This window comes from Acipenser ruthenus, chromosome 44, assembly GCF_902713425.1.
Source record: "Acipenser ruthenus chromosome 44, fAciRut3.2 maternal haplotype, whole genome shotgun sequence".
Classification (NCBI taxonomy): domain Eukaryota; kingdom Metazoa; phylum Chordata; class Actinopteri; order Acipenseriformes; family Acipenseridae; genus Acipenser; species Acipenser ruthenus.
Window position 1 is genome coordinate 9,823,976 of NC_081232.1, and position 14,523 is coordinate 9,838,498.

Here is a 14,523-nt window from a genome sequence, read left to right on the forward strand (position 1 = left end):
CCGGCGTGTCAACAACATCCGCTGCACAAACACGGAGCGAGCCCTGCAGCTGCTGAACCGGGACACACTGGGGAGCCCAAGCTGCATCGTTATCCACACCGGCACCAACGACCTGGGCTCCCTGCGCCACGACACCGCCAAGGCCGTGAGGAGGGTGGCTGAGAGAGCCACGCAGGAGTTCCCCGACTCCAGAGTGGTCATCTCCACGCTGCTGCCCCGAGCAGACACCCACCCACACACCATCAACGCTGTGAACGCAGAGATCACCAGAGGCTGCGCTGCGCTGCCTAACGTGCACCTGGCACACCACCCCACAGTGGGCCCCTGGCACCTCTACGACAAGGTGCACCTAAACCAGGAGGGGGTCAAAGTCTTTGCCAAGACCCTGAAGGATGCAGCCATGGGCCGTAGCCCAGCCAGCCCCCCTCGCAGCAGTGCCAGCAGAGGCCAGCGTAGCATGCAGCCCCCCCACACTGCAGCGCACACATCCCGCCCCCGCAGCACCATACAGCCGCCCGCCATCCGGCCCCCCACTCGTCCCACGACCGCCAGGCTCAGCGACCACCAGCAGCAACTCAGCTATGCTGCAACTCTGTCCCAGCCCACCCCCCCAGCCCCCACCGAACTGGGAGAGATCAAACAGCTCCTCAGCATCCTCTGCTCCAGGCTGCTGAACTGAGACCTGCAACACTTGGGTAGGGAAAAAAAAAAAAAAAAAAATCTACATGTAAATAACTACAAATAAATAAATAAAGTATAAATAAATAAATAATTATTAGTACTACTAAAATAATTACTATATTTGTACTTTACTGTTTAAAGGGAACTTAAAATGATAAAAGGTTGTGTTATTGTTAGACATTTTATTTCATTAAGAATAATTATTGGTTGGATTACATGAGTTCATTTACTGTTAGCTGTTGGAACATTCAGGGCCTGTATTCCTCTGCTTTTGGGCTGAAGAGCACAGACCCTGAATTTATTAAAAATACAAAAGATGTAGATGTGATAGTTCTGTTGGAGACATGGTGCCGTGCAGACGCGCTCACACACTGCCCCTCAGGCTACAGGGAGGCGATAGTGCCCTCTATTAAACTGAGCACAGTCCGGCGCGGCAGGGACTCAGGGGGGATTATAGTGTGGTACAGAGAGGAGCTGGCCAGCTACATCAGCCCAGTCAAACAGGGCCAAACACACACATGGCTCAAAATTAACAAGGGAATAGCCCAATGTCAAAATGACATATACCTGTGTGCAGCATACACCCCCCCTTCTGAATCCCCCTATTACAACGAAGAGTATTTTAACACCCTCCACACAGAGATCGGCCATTTCCAGGCCCAGGGGAATGTGCTGCTCTGTGGGGATTTCAACGCCAGGACAGGCTCAGAGCCTGACTGTATTAACACCCAGGGAAACAGCCATGTATTTGGACAGACCCCTCTGTACCTCACACCCACCACAATCCAGAGAAACAACCCTGACCGTGCCGTGAACAAAAATGGGAGAGAATTAGTGCATCTCTGTCAAGCCCTAGGTCTGTACATCGTTAATGGCAGGATCAGAGGGGACTCTTTAGGGAGGTTCACGTATTGCTCAGCTCTTGGGACTAGTGTAGTCGACTATGTCATCACTGACATGGACCCCTCCTTTCTAAGTGCATTCACTGTCAGGCAACAAACTCCCCTGTCGGACCACAATCAAATCACTGTGTTCCTGAAAAGAGGAAGTCAGGCAAGCAACACACAAACACAGCCCAGTAAGCTGTACAATCTGAATCAAACATACAGATGGGCTCCAAACAGCACTGAGGAATATATCAAAGCAATCAGTTCCACTGAAATAACTAACACCATTAACACTTTCCTCAACACTCTGTACCAACCTAATATGACAGGACTAAATCTGTCTGTTAATGACATTAATCAGATATTTGAAAAAGCAGCCATAATGGCAAATATTAAAAAGACCAAAAAGAAGATCAATCGGAAACAAAAACACACACAGCCATGGTTTGATGATGAATGTAAATCAATACGAACAAATCTAAGAAAATTATCTAATCAAAAACACCATCAACCACAAGACACAGACTTACGTCTGAGGTACTGTGAGACTCTAAAACACTACAAACACACCCTCAAACAGAAAAAACAAAAACACACAAACAAAACCCTCACAGACATTGAAAAATCTGTTGACCAAAATCAGTTCTGGGAAATGTGGAACAATTTAAACCCAACAAAACAACAAGAATTGACGATACAAAATGGAACAGTTTGGAAAAATTATTTTGAAAACCTTTATAAAGATATTCAACAAAAAGATCTAACAGATAAACAAAATGAAACTAGAGAAAAACTGAAATTACTTGAACAATCAATTAAAGATAACCAAAACACAATTGATGTTCCAATCACCCTACAAGAATTAACTATGAAGCTGCAGGCACTGAAAACCAGAAAAGCCTGCGGCCCTGACAGCATCTGCACTGAGATGCTCAAACACAGCAGCCCTAAATTACAGGAGGCAATGCTTAAATTGTTCAACATGGTACTAAGTACTGGTTACTTCCCTGACATCTGGAACCAAGGGCTTATATCCCCAATTCACAAGAGTGGAGACAAATTCGACCCCAACAACTACCGGGGCATCTGTGTGAGCAGTAACCTGGGGAAGGTATTCTGCAGTATCATTAACGCCCGGATACTGGCCTTCCTTACCGAACACAATGTCCTGAGTAAGAGTCAAATTGGATTCCTACCAAATCATCGCACAACAGATCATATTTACACCCTACACACCCTAATAAACAAACACGTACACCAAAAAAGTAAAGGCAAAATTTTCGCCTGCTTCATTGACTTTAAAAAAGCATTTGATTCTATTTGGCATGAAGGTTTATATTACAGAATTCTTCAAAGTGGTGTAGGGGGTAAAATCTATGATATAATAAAATCAATGTACACAGAAAACAAATGTGCAGTCAAAATTGGCAACAAAAGAACTGATTTCTTCACTCAGGGGCGGGGGGTGAGGCAGGGCTGCAGTCTGAGTCCAACACTGTTCAATATTTATATTAACGAGTTGGCTACGATGTTGGAGCAGTCTGCAGACCCCGGCCTTACTCTACACAACACCGAAATCAAGTTCCTGCTCTATGCAGATGACCTGGTCCTGCTGTCGCCCACAGAGCAGGGGCTGCAGCGGAGCCTGGCACTGCTGGAGCAGTACTGTCAGACCTGGGCCCTGGCAGTAAACTTTAAAAAGACCAAAATAATGATTTTTCAAAAAAAGGCCAGAACTCAGGGAAACAGATACCACTTCACCCTAAACAACACTACACTAGAACACACCTCAGACTACACGTACCTGGGCCTGACTATCAGTGCGTCAGGGAGCTTTAACCTAGCAGTGAATGCACTAAAGGAAAAAGCCAGAAGAGCTTTCTATGCCATCAAAAGAAGATTCTATAAAATAAATATTCCTATCAAAATATGGCTAAAATTAATTGACAGTGTCATCCAGCCCATTGCGCTGTATGGTAGTGAGATATGGGGTCCACTCAGTCAACAGGACTACACTAAATGGGACAAACACCCAATCGAAACCCTGCATGCTGAACTCTACAAAAACATCCTACAGGTGCAGAGAAAAACACCAAATCATGCATGCAGGGCTGAATTAGGCCGTTACCCGACACTCATAAATATAAAGAAAAGAGCACTAAAATTTTGGATGCACCTAAAGAAAAGTGAATCAGACTCCCTCCAGTATGAGGCCATGCAAACCCAAGAGCTCAGCCCTGAAAAGAGTCCTCTAAGCCAGCTGGCCCTGAAGCTCACTGCACTGAACCCAACTAATAATACTAAAACAAACCAGCTTCAGGGCAGCACTGCTTACCAGCCCCCAATCAGAGTCAACCAAATTATAAAACTAACCAAAAACTGCTATCTGAAACATTGGGACACAGAAACAAAATCTCAAAATAAACTGGATTGTTATCGGGCCCTAAAAAGAGATTACACTCTGGCAGAGTATCTCTCTACTGTCAGAGATACAAAGCAGAGGCAGATCCTGACCAAGTACAGGCTCAGTGACCACAGCCTGGCCATTGAGAAAGGCCGTCACCGGCAGACCTGGCTTCCTAAAGAAGAAAGGCTCTGTGGTCACTGTGAGACAGGAGAGGTCGAGACAGAGATGCACTTCCTTCTTCAATGTAAAAAATACTCAGAAAATAGACAAACTTATTTTAAAAAATTTGCAAATTCCCTCCCAAACTTCCCAAACATGTCCAACCCTGAAAAAGTCTCAATCCTCCTGGGAGAGGAGAGAAGCACAGCCCAACTAGCAGCCCAGTATGTGTCTGCGTGTCACAGACTGAGGGACACACAATGAGAGCTCTGCACAGAGACACACACACACTTATGTATATACAGTATGTATGTTGTTGTGTATGTAGGCATGTATGTATTATGTAAATGCTTATTGTCCTGATACATGTTTATTGTTAGTAGTGATATGTTTTTTTTTTTACTGTACTTTATAAATCAGTTTGTTTATATATATGTATTCATGATGCATGGTATATATACATGTCTGTATTGTATAATTGCTTTGGCAACACCTGCTATTGTAAGTCATGCCAATAAAGCACCATTGAATTGAATTGAATTGAATTGAGAGAGAGAGAGAGAGAGAGAGAGACACACACACACACACACACACAATACAATACAGACAGACAAAGACAAGGGAACATTATTCAGCAATGACTTCATTCTATATAGAGGGGGATGCAAAACTTTAGGCCAGAGCTGTACACACAACTGGGGAGACAGCACAGTCAGACAGAGAAAACACACACACAGAACAATGTGCAATACAGGAGACAGAGAGAGACACACAGAGGGTGTTTGGTAGAGAGCTGACCTTCCTGGACGAGATCACCCAGCTCCGCAGTGTGATCAGCCTCCCCTTCCACCTTCTCCTGAGCCTCGATTGTATCTTCCTCATCCTCACCTGGGGGGGGGGGGGGGGGGGGGGGGGGGGAGAGGACAGAGGAGAGGAGAGAGGAGAAGAGAAAGTGAGAGGGAGAGAGAGAAGATACAGGGAGAAGAGAGTAGGGGAGAGAGGACAGAGGAGAGGAGAGAGGAGAAGAGAAAGTGAGAAGGAGAGAGAGAAGATACAGGGAGGAGAGAGAGGGGGAGAGAGGAGAGAGACATGTTTTCAGTGACCTCAGCTTGTCATCTGCTCTGCGTTTACTGTTATTTATTTCTTAGCAGACGCCCTTATCCAGGGCGACTTACAATTGTTACAAGATATCACATTATTTTTACATACAACTCCCCATTTATACAGTTGGGTTTTTACTGGCGCAATCTAGGTAAAGTACCTTGCTCAGGGGTACAGCAGCAGTGTCCCCCCCACCTGGGATTGAACCCAAGGCCCTCCGGTCAAGAGTCCAGAGCCCTAACCACTACTCCACACCGCTGCCCAATCAGTTCATTTTATATAGGAGGGGGGTGTTAATGTTTATACCACATTAAGATGCTCTAAACAAGCAAAGAAACTTAGGAAAAAAAAAAAAAGATCCTTGCGAGACCACATTCTATTTATCTTGTACTGTGATTCTTGAAATGTTTTTTTGTTTACGACTGTAAGTCGCCCTGGATAAGGGCGCCTGCTAAGAAATAAACAATAAATAAATAAATAATAATTCTGCATGTTAAACGGAGAGTAAAACATTATGCAGAGCAAGTCAGTTCGAGCTGTCTGAACTGAGCACAGGCGGGTTTGAGAGAGTTTTGCAGAGAGACACACACACACAAGTTTCCCTACCTTCCTCTTCGTTGGCTGTGAACTCCTCATCCTCCTCTTCCTCTCCCCTGGGGGGACGTGCCAAACTCCTGGCTGGGGGGCCGCGCGGTTTCTCCTAAACGGAAAAAAAATTAATTACATAATAATCTACGAATGAGACTGTTTGCCGTACGACAAATCGCTCTGGGAGCACAACTGAGGGGTGTGTCTGTACCTTGCCAGCGTATGGAGGGGTATTTGGGGGTCTCTGCACCTTGTCATTAGGAGGAGAGGGTGGAGGGGTAGTTGGGGGTGTCTGTACCTCCTCCAGCAGCCCCTGGGGCAGGCTCTCCAGTAGTTCCTCCAAGGACAGCGCCCCCTCCTGTTTGAGAAGCTCCAGCTCCCTCCTCCGGCTCTCAGCATCATTGCCTTCCCGACGTTCCTCCACCTCTATGGTCTCCTCGTCGTCTTCCTCCCCCTCCTCTTCCTCGCAGGGCTCGAAGTCTCCGTCTGAAGAGAGGAAGCGGGACTTTAAATATATAAAATAAAACTGCCCCCACTCCAACTCAAAAGGAGGTCTTGCTGAAAGAAAAGGGGTCTTGGAGTCTAAAGAAAAGGGGTCTTGGAGTCTAAAGAAAAGGGGTCTTGGAGTCTAAAGAAAAGGGGTCTTGATACCAGGAGGTTCAAATCCCGGCTCAGCCACTGACTCCCTGTGTGTGTGTGTGTGTGTGTGTGTGTGTGCGTGCGTGCGTGCGTGCGTGTGACCCTGAGCGAGTCGCTTCACCTCCTTGTGCTCCGTCCTTCGGATGAGACGTCAAACAAACGAGCTCCTATTGGAAGTGACTCTGCAGCAGCAGTTGTTGATGCAGAGTTCACCCTCCTAGTCTCTGCGAGTCGCTTTGGATAAAAGCGTCTGCTAAATGACTCATTAATAATAAAAAAAATAATAATAACTAGAACTGCCAGGCAGTTTTACAGCTTCCAAGCTCAGTACCAGTTGGAAATTTTGGCACGCTGTAGCACTGCAGCACAAATGACATCAACAGTTCAGTTTTATGAGGCAGTTTCAATTCAAAATACTGCATTAGTTAATTATCCCACGATGCTTTTCAAATTTAAAACAGCACAGTAACCACGACCCTATCTACACACTGTAAGGAGTTATAAGCTAATTTTACATTTGACCTTAGAGGTCAAAGGTCATAGGTCATTTTTGGACGGACAGCTTCCTGTCTGTGTTCCATATTACCTGTTAACCTATCTGCACTTAGTAAAGCGTTATAAGCTAGTTTTACATTTGAGCGAAGATTTTGAAAGGTTTTTTTTTTAATTGAAACCATTTTTCGACTGAAGCGGTTTTAAAATTTAAAAGAACGAAAAACGGGAGGTCTGACTGCCATCCTGTTTTACGAAAGAACACCGTTTTGCCCTGCTTGAATTCCACTGTCCACAGGATGATACCTGCCAAGTTTCATGTTGATTGGTTACACCGCGTGCAAAGAGGAGCAGTTTAAAAGTTTTGGGAGAAAAACCGACAATTATTATTATTTATTTCTTAGCAGACGCCCTTATCCAGGGCGACTTACAATGGCTACAAGATATCACATTATTTTTACATACAATTACATTATTTTTACATACAATTACCCATTTATACAGTTTTTACTGGAGCAATCTAGGTAAAGTACCTTGCTCAAGGGTACAGCAGCAGCGTCCCCCCCACCTGGGATTGAACCCACGACCCTCCGGTCAAGAGTCCAGAGCCCTGACCACTACTCCACACTGCTGCCCGGTATACTCAAGGGTGACGTTTCAGGGGGACGTGTCAGTTCGTGTGTTGCAACAGGCCTTACGCTCCTCCATATTGTCGGGTTTGTAATCGATTTATCACTTTCTAGTAGCTTCTCCACTCTGTCCCTCCTTATAACGTCTTACTGGGCACCGACCGGTTGAGTTATTGATAGTTTTACAGGGTTCCCAAGCCAGCTTGGAACCCTAATAGTAAGATGACTGAACGTATCTGAAAAACCTGTAATCAAAATTGAAAAACGTGACATTTCGAAACGTGAAATACATGCTGTACTACTATTACACGATTAAATAAAAGGTTACGCTCACGTAGTTAATTTTTTTTTTTAATTTTTATTAAAATGTCTCAATCCAAAAATTTCTAGGTGATGCAAAACTCTTGGTCGTTTTCTCTTGCATTCTTTGTAGTGGTGTCTATATATAAAGTTGTAATCTAGTGCACTGGCATGACCTGCTGGGTGCTGGGTAGAGCCTCGCTGTACCCAGGGCAATGCTGGCAGGACCGCACTGTATAACACTGATATAAAACCCTGCACAGAACTACAGCAGCTACCCGGCACAGTGGTGTCTATATAAAGTTGTAATCTAGTGCGCTGGCATTGCCTGCTGGGTGCTGGGCAGAGCCTCGCTGTACCCAGGGCAATGCTGGCAGGACCGCACTGTATAACACTGATATAAAACCCTGCACAGAACTACCCGGCACAGTGGTGTCTATAGAAAGCTGGTCCAGAAAGTCTCTTTACCCTCATCCTCAGTGACGGAGTCCGAGGGAGGCAGGCTGGAAGCGGTCAAGCTGGGGTAGGAGGAGGCCCTGTTCAAGGAGGGCCCCTGGTGGACCCTTGAGGCCCTTGTGGACTCGTTCAGAGACTGGCTGAGCAAGTCGGAGTACTTCTCAGTCTGCCCCACGATGAAATCCAGCTGCAGGTCCAGGGCCTTTTTTCGCTTCTCCTCCAAGCGAGACTGCTGCTTGAATTGCACCACCTGCGGGGGGCGATAGAGAGGCAGAGAGCAAAAGGGGGGAGGAATTAGGATCTGGTTTGAATTTGAGCTATACATCCTAATTTCTCAGTGACAAGAGCAGACTTCAAGAAAATAAAATTTATACCCCATAATAAACATGATCCATTACCTTCTCCACGCTTGCCCAGAAGGTCCGGACCTCCTTGGCGATGGTTGCCGCGATGCGTCTCAGTTTGGCTTGCTCCTCCCTCTTTCCTCTCTCCTCCTTCTGCCTCAACTCCTCATGGTGACGTATCACCATACGCACGACCTGAGAGAGGAGAGGAGAGACAGAGGGGGAGAGAGAGAGAGGGGAGACAGAGAGAGAGAGAGAGAGAGAGAGAGAGAGAGAGAGAGAGAGAGGGGCAGACAGACAGGTAGAGAGAGAGAGGAGAGAGAGAGACAGAGGGGGTAGACAGACCGGTAGAGAGAGAGACAGAGGGGGGAGAGAGACAGAGAGGGGGAGAGAGAGAGAGAGAGGGGAGAGAGAGGCAGACACAGACAGAGAGGCAGGCAGAGAGAGAGAGAGAGAGAGAGAGAGAGAGAGAGAGAGAGAGAGAGAGAGAGAGAGAGAGAGAGAGAGAGAGAGAGAGAGAGAGAGACACAGACAGACAGGCAGATATTAGCATACAGCACAAGGATGACATTAAGACTCCCATTGCAACCCAGTCCTGGGGTTCAGAACTCCCCTCAGTGAAGTCTATTATTATTATTATTATTATTATTATTATTATTATTATTAATATTGAAATGATCAGGAGCCAGGAGTTTGAGCAGGGTTAGAAACTCACACTAGCCCTGCTGCTGCTGCTGCTGCACCCAGTCCTGGGGCTCAGAACTCCCCTCAGTGAAGTTTAGTGTTGAACTGATCAAATAAAAATTAAATAAAATAATAATAATAATAATAATAATAATAATAATAATAATAATAATAATAATAATAATAATAATAATCAAAATAAGAGACAGCACAGAGCAGAAGTCCCATCATCTGCTTGGCTGCTTCTGCTGGCTGGCTCACTCACCTTCCTGGCCACACCCCTCTTCCACCTCCTCTCCTGGGCGAAGTCAGCCGACAGCCACTGCATCTCCTCACACAGGTAATCCCACTGGACCTTGGGCCGGCTCGGTTCTGACACCTTGGTAAGACGCTTGAGAGACCAGAACCCCTCTCTCTTCAGAGAGGCAGTGCGGTGCTCGATATCAGCTTCCTAGAGACAGAGAGAGATTGTATTATTATTTAATTGTATTATTAAGAGATTGTATTGTATTATTTAATTGTATTAAAAAATATATATATGTTTTCGTCTGTATATTTGAGTCGGTTATGCCATGGATGCTTTGGCAACACAATTATTTTTATTGTCATATCATTAAAGCCAATTTGAATTCGAGAGAGACAGAGAGAGAGAGAGAGAGAGAGAGAGAGAGACAGACAGACGATACAAATTGTCATCAATTAGCTCAGATTGTATTTTAGTAATATTTGCAATTTAATTTATTTTTGCACTGTAACCTTGTGTTGTCCTGTAACAGCTGTAAGTGACCCTGGATAAATAATAATAATAATAACAGCAGTTTCGTATCTCATATCCAGTGAAAGGCGTCTCTCCTCATTGCTTCGTGATGAAACCTCATGAATTAACTCCCGTCTGTCAAGTCTCTGCAAGTCGCTTTGGATAAAAGCCTCTGCTAAATGACTCTAATAATAATAAAATTCGATTTTCAAACCATGTCCGAGTATTATTTTTATTAGTATATATAGTATTTATTCTTGCAGGTGTTACAGGGCAGCGCAGGGTTACAATGCAAGCTTCATATTTAAACGCAGGTGTAGTTTACAGTCAGTGCAAATAATAACACTACTAGAATACAATATGAACTAGGATGCAGCAAGTTAATCAATTTATCAATGCACGCACGCACACGCTATCTCCAGGCTGCAACGCGTGTCTCTCCCAGTAAGTAACAAGGCCGGCACTGTGGGGTCCAGCCCTGGGTTGCAAAGGGAGATTTTTCCTGTCAGCACCAGCTACCAAATCCAGACCTACTGCACAGAGGCCAGGACCTGTTAAGGTGCTGAGGATTGAGAGGAAGGAAAGCAGGCAGCCTGTCCTACACACAGGGGCTACAAACTGCCCTCTATCAAGTCTACTGAGCTCAGTCCTGGGGTTCAGAACTAACCTCAACCAAGTCTGTTATTAATATTGAAATGATCAGGAGCCAGGAGTTTGAGCAGGGTTAGAAACTCACACTAGCCCTGCTGCTGCTGCTGCTGCACCCAGTCCTGGGGTTCAGAACTCCCCTCAATGAAGTCTAGTATTATTATTATTATTATTATTATTATTATTATTATTATTATTATTATTATTATTATTATTATTATTATTAAAATGATCAGGAGAGACAGAGATTTACAGCTTTTTGCATTCGAAATGAACTAAATTTAGGTTTCGTGAAGTCGAACGAAACCTCAAACTCGAACCCGAGTCCCGCTGCGCTCCGTTCGGTGTACTCACATGCTTGGCTTGCTCCGCGATGTCCGCAGGGCTGCGGTCCCACTTGGCGGGGCGGGGGGCGTGCTCAGAGGGGCCGGGGGTGGAGGCGCGGAGGCCAGGGGAGATGAACTTGCCATGGGGCCCTCGGAGAGGGGTGAAGGGAGAGAAGAGGAGGTGAGTGGTGGAGGGAAGGGAGAAACTGCTGCTGGTGGCCCCGCCAGCCCCAAACCCCCTGCTCGAGCTCCTGTTCTGGGGGGTACAGACTGAGGAAGAGGGGGGGGTGGCTGCCACAGGAGAGGGGACCCCCAAAAACACTGGGCTGCTGCAGTTGGTGCTGGCCACTGTTACTGGTTTGTTGTCTGCAATGGACTGGGAGTTCTGGGAGACCTGGAGAGGAAGAGAAGAAAAAAGATGTTATACAGCTCTGGCCAAGAGTTTAGCATCCCCCTCTATATAGAATGAACTCCCTCAGCTTCATAGAGTCCAATGAAAGCTGCTGAATAATGTTCCCTTGTTAACATATTGAATTCCACACCCTCTATATAGAATGAACTCCCTCAGCTTCATAGAGTCCAATGAAAGCTGCTGAATAATGTTCCCTTGTTAACATATTGAATTCCACCCCCTCTACATAGAATGAACTCCCTCAGCTTCATAGAGTCCAATGAAAGCTGCTGAATAATGTTCCCTTGTTAACATATTGAATTCCACACCCTCTATATAGAATGAACTCCCTCAGCTTCATAGAGTCCAATGAAAGCTGCTGAATAATGTTCCCTTGTTAACATATTCAATTACACACACGCCACTTTGGAGTTTTCCCCAGATACTTAACGACAAAACTGACTTGAAAAATGTGACGTTTCGAAATCTAACCTGAAATACTTACTGTACTGCGATTATGGCTTCCGGTATAGACTTTTTTGAGCTGAGAAGATTTTTTTTTTTTATTTTTTTTTTTTTTAATTCTTTATTATGCGAGGTTAAATAAAATACCGTGTGTGTCGGTCAGGGAGAGCGAGTCGAAGACTGTGTGAACTGTTTAATTATTTTTAAATGAGCATCTCACAACAGCAGCAACACAATGAAGTCACTGTTTGTTTCAGTCAATTTAACTGGCTTCAAATGAAAGCAGCTGAACAAATGAGAGAGAGAGAGAGAGAGAGAGAGAGAGAGAGAAAAAGGAGAGAAAGAAATGAGAGTTTAATAATCAGACACACCTGAGCTTGTTACCTAGACGCACTGGGGGCTGATCAAGCTGGTAGCAAAACCTGGAATGGGTGACACTGCTGTGCAATAGGAGTCTGATTCCCAGCCCTGTAATAATAATGCTGGTTATCATCACAGGGACTGTTGCCTTACCTGACTTTGTAGGGGTGATGTGGGTGATGATGGAGGGAGGGGTGGAGGACTGGAAGGGGGAAGGGGTGGTTCGGTCTTCGTGCTCTCCCCCCCTGAGTCTCCCCCCTTGTCCTCCTCGGCCCCCTGGCCACTCTGTGGCTCCGCCGGGCTCCCCGCGGTCTCCTGGGCCTGCTGCAGGGCATGCTGGGATAGCGCCCCAGCCTCATTCTGGACAGACGGTCGTTGGGCCGAACCGTCCAGCCCTGGGGAGCCCTGCTGTCCCAGTATTGGCCCGGGACCCCCTCCGCCAAAACTACTCGCAGCTGAGAGGGGAAGGGGGGGGAGAGGGAGAGGGAGAGAGAGGGGGGGGGAATGGGGAGAGAGAGAGAGAGACGGAGAGAGGAAGAGGTAGAGAGGGAGAGACAGGAAGAGAGACAGGTAGAGAGGGAGAGACAGGAAGAGAGAGACAGGGAGACAGGAAAAGACAGGAAGAGAGAGACAGGGAGACAGGAAAAGACAGGGAGGGAGAGGGGAAGGGGGAGAGAGACAGGGAGGAAGGGGGAGAGAGACAGGGAGGGAGGGGGAGAGAGAGAGAGAGAGAGAGAGTGAGTTACAATTACAGCAGCATTGTTTGCTGAAATTACAATTAGAATGCTGCTGCAGCGTTTACAATTACACTAACGAGCAACAAAAAAACTACACACATGAACATGCTTACTCTTGTTTGTTCCCAATAACCCAGCGAGAATAAATCACAGGTACAAATGCATAAGCATGCTACAGACTGCTGCTGCAGAGTCGCTTCCAATAGGAGCTCGTTTGTTTCACCTCTCGTCCGAAGGACGGAGCACAAGGAGGTGAAGTGACTTGCTCAGGGTCACCAAAAGTGGTTGAAAATACAATAATGAGCGAATGACCAATAAAATGCGGAATCCATTTGGCGCGCCAAATGTTTAACTGTAACCACAACTGCATCGTAACTGTAATTCATCACAAACTGCACAATTAGAAAGTTCTCCCATTCCTCCACTGTGAGCACACACGTTATTTTTCAATAAGTGGGGTTTAGAGAGCGCCTTAAAAGTACAGACGGGACTCCCCAAAAGTCCCATTTACCACCTCGCCAAACCAAACCGTTAACCCCCACATCTCTCTTGATCCGCCCCTCCTGCTCTGCGCTGGACTCGCCTGACCTCAGCGCCTCGTCACTGGATCCTCAGCTGATGACCTCAGCATTACGTCACTAGATCCTCAGCTGATGACCTCAGCATTACGTCACTGGATCCTCAGCTGATGACCTCAGCGCCTCGTCACTGGATCCTCAGCTGATGACCTCAGCGCCTCGTCACTGGATCCTCAGCTGATGCGCTATCCTTGCACTATCGCACTGCTAATCTGTCACTGTAGATCTAACTCGCTGTGATCCTAACTCGCTGCATCCTAGTTCATATTGTATTCTAGTAGTGTTATTATTTGCACTGACTGTAAACTACACTGTGTTTAAATATGAAGCTTGCATTGTAACCCTGCGCTGCCCTGTGACCCCTGTGCGAGTCGCCTGGGATAACAGACTGTTTTCATGCCCGTAAAATTGCAGCATCACGCACCTCCCCTTCCATTCGTGAATTCAACACCTCGTCAAGCCTGCGACGTTAACAATTCCTTAACTTATTATTATTATTATTATTATTATTTGTTTATTTATCAGACGCCTTTATCCAAGGCGACTTACAGAGACTAGGGTGTGTGAACTGTGCCTCAGCTGCAGAGTCACTTACAACTACGTCTCACCCGAAAGACGGAGCACAAGGAGGTGAAGTGACTTGCTAAGGGTCACACACACACACAGGGAGTCAGTGGCTGAGCCGGGATTTGAACCTCCTGGTATCAAGACCCCTTTTTTGTAAGACCTTTAAAATATAATCCGAACAAACAGGGTTTGTTGGTTCTCACCTGTCTGTGCTGTGGGTTGCACCTCTTCTTCAATTTCCACTTCCAGGATGTTGGGTAAGTGTGACTCTCAGCTTCCCTACACGCAGAAGAGACAAAAGCAGGAGGAGACAGGCACGCGGGGGTC

The 14,523-nt window shown here is 46.1% G+C and overlaps 1 protein-coding gene across 1 annotated transcript in view; it reads right to left on the bottom strand.

Moving 5' to 3' along the window:
• srcap (Snf2-related CREBBP activator protein) overlaps nucleotides 1-14,065 on the bottom strand; it is a 54,595-nt gene extending 40,530 nt beyond the window's left edge. Inside the window, exons 1-9 of the mRNA XM_059012239.1 lie at nucleotides 14,050-14,065; nucleotides 12,468-12,769; nucleotides 11,127-11,492; nucleotides 9,633-9,818; nucleotides 8,738-8,878; nucleotides 8,352-8,589; nucleotides 6,035-6,309; nucleotides 5,842-5,935; nucleotides 4,933-5,022 (exon numbers count right to left, since the gene is read on the bottom strand). Coding sequence (XP_058868222.1) covers nucleotides 4,933-5,022; nucleotides 5,842-5,935; nucleotides 6,035-6,309; nucleotides 8,352-8,589; nucleotides 8,738-8,878; nucleotides 9,633-9,818; nucleotides 11,127-11,492; nucleotides 12,468-12,769; nucleotides 14,050-14,065 — 1,708 coding nt within the window. The remainder of the gene's footprint in view (nucleotides 1-4,932; nucleotides 5,023-5,841; nucleotides 5,936-6,034; nucleotides 6,310-8,351; nucleotides 8,590-8,737; nucleotides 8,879-9,632; nucleotides 9,819-11,126; nucleotides 11,493-12,467; nucleotides 12,770-14,049) is intronic.
• Nucleotides 14,066-14,523: the final 458 nt, after the last annotated feature.